General features: G+C 41.1%; 1 protein-coding gene across 1 annotated transcript in view; it reads right to left on the reverse strand.

The window, feature by feature from the left end:
* SCG3 (secretogranin III) overlaps positions 1 to 2,169 on the reverse strand; it is a 28,535-nt gene extending 26,366 nt beyond the window's left edge. Inside the window, exon 1 of the mRNA XM_009994548.1 lies at positions 2,098 to 2,169. Coding sequence (XP_009992850.1) covers positions 2,098 to 2,169 — 72 coding nt within the window. The remainder of the gene's footprint in view (positions 1 to 2,097) is intronic.
* Between the last annotated feature and the right edge of the window lie 2,145 nt (positions 2,170 to 4,314).

Genomic DNA, 4,314 nt, shown 5'->3' on the forward strand with positions numbered 1-4,314 from the left:
AGCCGCAGCCCCTTCCCTGCTGCTCCCGCGGGGTGCGGGGCCGCGGAAGCCCCGGCGCTGCCGCCCCCCGGAGCGGAGCTGCGGGGAGCCGGGGGGATGCGGGTCCCGCAGGCTTTGGGAGCGATCAGTGTGAAAACCGGTCCTGTGGAGCAGCCCTGTGAATCATTCCCCACGCCCTAAGCCCTTTCCGTTGGGGTGGATTAGACGATAAAGGCGCAGCCATCAATGATTCCTTTTCATGACAAAGAAACACCAAAAGTTTAATTATAACGCATCTTCCTCTTTGAAATTCAGAGTTTAACAAGAGGTGGCACAACCGGCGGTAGCAGGGGAGCCAATTCTGAGCATTTTTCCCTCACTGCAGCCCTTGCAGACACAGAGCAGCGACAACCCCCACGGGAGCAGGGGAAGACATTTTCAGCGTTTCGAGGCAGAACAAAGGATTGCAGCAGCAGCAGCGCTTTTCAGCTATAGGATCTGCTTCCAGAAATGGGACATAGATCACAGGGGTTTTTCTTCAAAAAGACCTACTCATTTTGCAGCCATAAATGCACAAGTGCAGGGGGCAGCTGGAAACACTTTCAGCATTGGAAATCTCAATTCTTTGTAGCTGCTAAACACGGTCTTTAAAGAGATGAGGAGGATCAGGGCTTTTAAAACTGAAAACCAGGAACACAGTGAAGCTGTTCAGTCTCCTATCAGATGTATAATATTATAAGCTGCGAAGAGCACAAAAAAAGTAGAATAAGATTAATTAATTGGACCACAAAGACTAAAAAATGGCATTTTCTTTCTTTTTTTTCCTGTTAGCAGCCACTGTATTTAATACTCGAGCCTTTCCAGATAATTTAAATGAAAGTGATAAAATCTGATGTTCCAGTTTACTCAGTTCTATGAATTAATCCATCTGTGATCCACAGATTCAGAGCAATGAAAATAAGTTCCAGAAATACACTGATAACCCCAGGATCCTTACCTATAGTCAGGGTCTTATTCTTGGAGCTGTCCCAGAGTTAGGAAATAGAGGATATTTTGGATAAAAGCCTTTGGAGCATAGCTGTATGTAAGAACAAAACAGCCTTATTTACACATTGCCTGGTAACCTACAAGGAAAATTACAACATTAACCAGAGCCTTCCCTCACTTTAGAAGCAGCTGCCACAAGAAAATGCAGAGTAACCTCCTCCCTGCCATCTTTAGCAAATACACACACAGCACAGGAGTCACAAAACTACAGAATATTACTGGCATAGAAAAATTAAAAGATAATTTCCTACTTTAATGTGGCTTGATATTCTACTACAGTTTTGTATTAATTCAACAGTTTATTTCCTAGCTAATGATCTTAGTGTTCAAAAATGTGTTTTTTCTCAATTTACTCTTCTGGATATTTACTTGATTATACCACTTGAACATTTCCTGCAGTGCATTGTAAACATCTATAGGAATCTACACATTTAGTCATTCAGACAAAAGTCACCATGCAATGTAAAAGCAGTAAATCTATTTTAAACATGGTGAAATCAAGATAGCTGTAAAGTAGTAAGATCATAAAAGGAACTCTAACTAGTGATGATAGTGCAAAGAAGTTCCCCCTTAAAAATACACCTATTTATGTGGTATGTCTACATATGGCTTTTTGTGGATAATAATATTGCTAATTGTGTTAACGTGTTTATTTTACATGGTAGGCTTCTTTTTATGTGATAAACGTTTCTATTCATGTGAAATCTTTTCTATAATATTTCCCAATTCCATATGGTTTGTTATTTCCTTTGCTAAATTGCCTTCTGCTTTGCCAAGCCTCTCTAAGAAGAAATGATGCAGAAGGTCTCTGCAGGGGGTAGGGCTGAGAGTGGGGAGGGAAAAGAATTCAAACCGGCCATCATCAAAAGAGAGCATGACTGCAAGACACTCCAGTTCTTGAAACTGCAAGCAAAAAAAAGAGATATGCCAGGAGAGCCAAGCCTAGAACTTCAGACACAAATCAGCTCTCTGCTCCTGAAGAGGTGGCACAGAGGCAAGGCAGTCTCAGGCACTGGCTGCAACTGGCAGACACAGAGCACACTGACCTGTGTCACTGAGCAGTGCCCTGACCTGCCATGGCCCAGTACTCCTTGCTAGTGCACTGGTAAGCTTGTGCGACACACACGACAGACAATACATCATCTCTGCTAAGTAGAAGAAAATATGTTTGATCATCATAGGAAAATGTCTGGGTAAAAGTGCTGCCTTTCTTTCTCACTACATCTGTTTTCATTTGTATCATCTACTACTACACACTCCTCTTCCCAGCACAGAGACAACATGGTGAAGAGCATAAGCTCTTCTCTTTTGGATTCTATTTTGGCTCATCCACAATCAACCCATTTTCTATTCTAGAACTGTTTATTTTCAGTGATGATTCATGAGCCAGAAAGAATACCACTTGTCTATCAGATGCCAAGGAGAACTTACAGGAATGGCAATTAGAATGTTTTTTATTGTGGTGAGAGCAGTTGATAGGGAGCCTAGAGAAATCACTTACATGCAGCACTTCAGTGCTGTGTTTACAGTTGTTTTATAACCACCCTTCAAGGTTTTTCATCTAGCCAATGAAAACAGAAGGCAGATGAAAGCAGAGAAAAAAATAAGCAATCCAACAACTCACCTTGCCAAGCTTATGCCCACTCAGTAGACACGACTTACTTTTTTTTTGTTGGTTTGTTTTTTTACTTTATCTCAGATCATGCTAAATTATATACTAAATATTTCAGTGCTTAAAAGGAAAAAGAATGTTGGAAAAGGGTTACTGGTGATCATTATGCAAGGCATTAGATGTAATAATCATGTGACAATAACCCACGTATTGTGTACATATGTGTGCACTATGAATACTCCTCTCAATTTCAATGCAACCATCAACAGTAGGAGAAATTAATCACACAGAAGCCTAAGGGTTTGTACACTCTACAATTTCACATGCAGCATTTATTTGTACACCATCTAAGGCAAAGAGAAGGACGCAAGACTCTAAAATCCATCAAAATAAAAGGAAAAAGTCAAAGCTAGTGAGATTTGAGCATTTGTTCAAGTTCCACCATCTTTACCAGCAGCTTCTCCTGCACTTATTGAACTTACATTTTTGACCTGCAAAGCTGACAAGCTTTTCTAGATTCTACAACACAACAGGATGTCTTTACATGAGCAATTCTTAGCAGAGATATTCTTAACCAAGTCATTTCATAAAATTAACTTTAAAAAATAGCAGCCTGAATTTTTCAACTTAGCTTCAAGGAAATGCCAGCTTTTAATATTTTTAATATTTTTTAAACTACTGACCTGAGTGTTTTCTTACTTGACTTTTTATTTTTTTAAAATCTGATAAAAATCAATGTATAGCTTCGAATTTATAGCATTATTTTCTGATGAGACATACGAAGGAGATGGAGAGATGTTTTCCTTGGAAACACATAGCTGAGAAGATATAATTTCAGTTTCTTCCTCATCCTTTCTAAAAAAAACCCCACCAAAATAAGCAAATCACCTTTTAACTGAAATACAAACCAGAAAATGTCGAGTGATTTTGTTTCAGAAAAATGTGTAACTGGAAAAGGCACGTGTGGGTTTCTAAAATGGAATTATGCCTACATAGATACAGTATTATTTTAGTCTGCTGTCTTTGGTGAGACACCTGACTCACATACTTAAGTGGCTCTAGGCTTCTTCCCCTTTCAGAGGAAACATGGTGAGAGAAAAACAATTCTGCTCAAAACCACAGTCATGACTATATGTGTATGTCGTGTTGCAATTGGCTGAAGATTTCCTTAAAAAAATGTGGAAGTGCATATCCTAACAGGCCAGGTGAAGGCATATCCAAGTGGTAAACATGACTGGGTTGGATGTGCTTTTTCCCTTGCAGTACAGATCCCAATGGGAGTTGCCTTCCCCCTCCTGTCACAAGTCCCTGTCACTGGTGAGGGTCCAGCTCCACGCGGTCCTGCGGCAGCCATGGATGCACCTGGCAGCACATCTGGTGTTCCAGAGCAGCCCTGGGATATGCTCTGTGTCTGACGAACAAAGGAAGAGCTTTTCCTGTTGACTGAAATCACCTCCCTGGGCAGCAAATAACCAACACTAGCCAGGCTTCTGCTCATCATCTGCAACTACTCCAGCTAAGGTGACGTAAAACAAGCCTTAATTTGAAGAGTGCAGGATTAAAAAATGGCAAACCCGGTATCTAACCAGAGTCAGAACAAACTGTAAGTGGTGAGAACCTTCCCGAGACGCCAAATCCCCGGGCCCGGGGGAGCAGCCTCGCCGGGAGCGTCTCGG

This window comes from Chaetura pelagica, unplaced genomic scaffold (assembly GCF_000747805.2).
Source record: "Chaetura pelagica isolate M959 unplaced genomic scaffold, ChaPel_1.0 scaffold222, whole genome shotgun sequence".
NCBI classification, from domain to species: Eukaryota; Metazoa; Chordata; class Aves; order Apodiformes; family Apodidae; genus Chaetura; species Chaetura pelagica.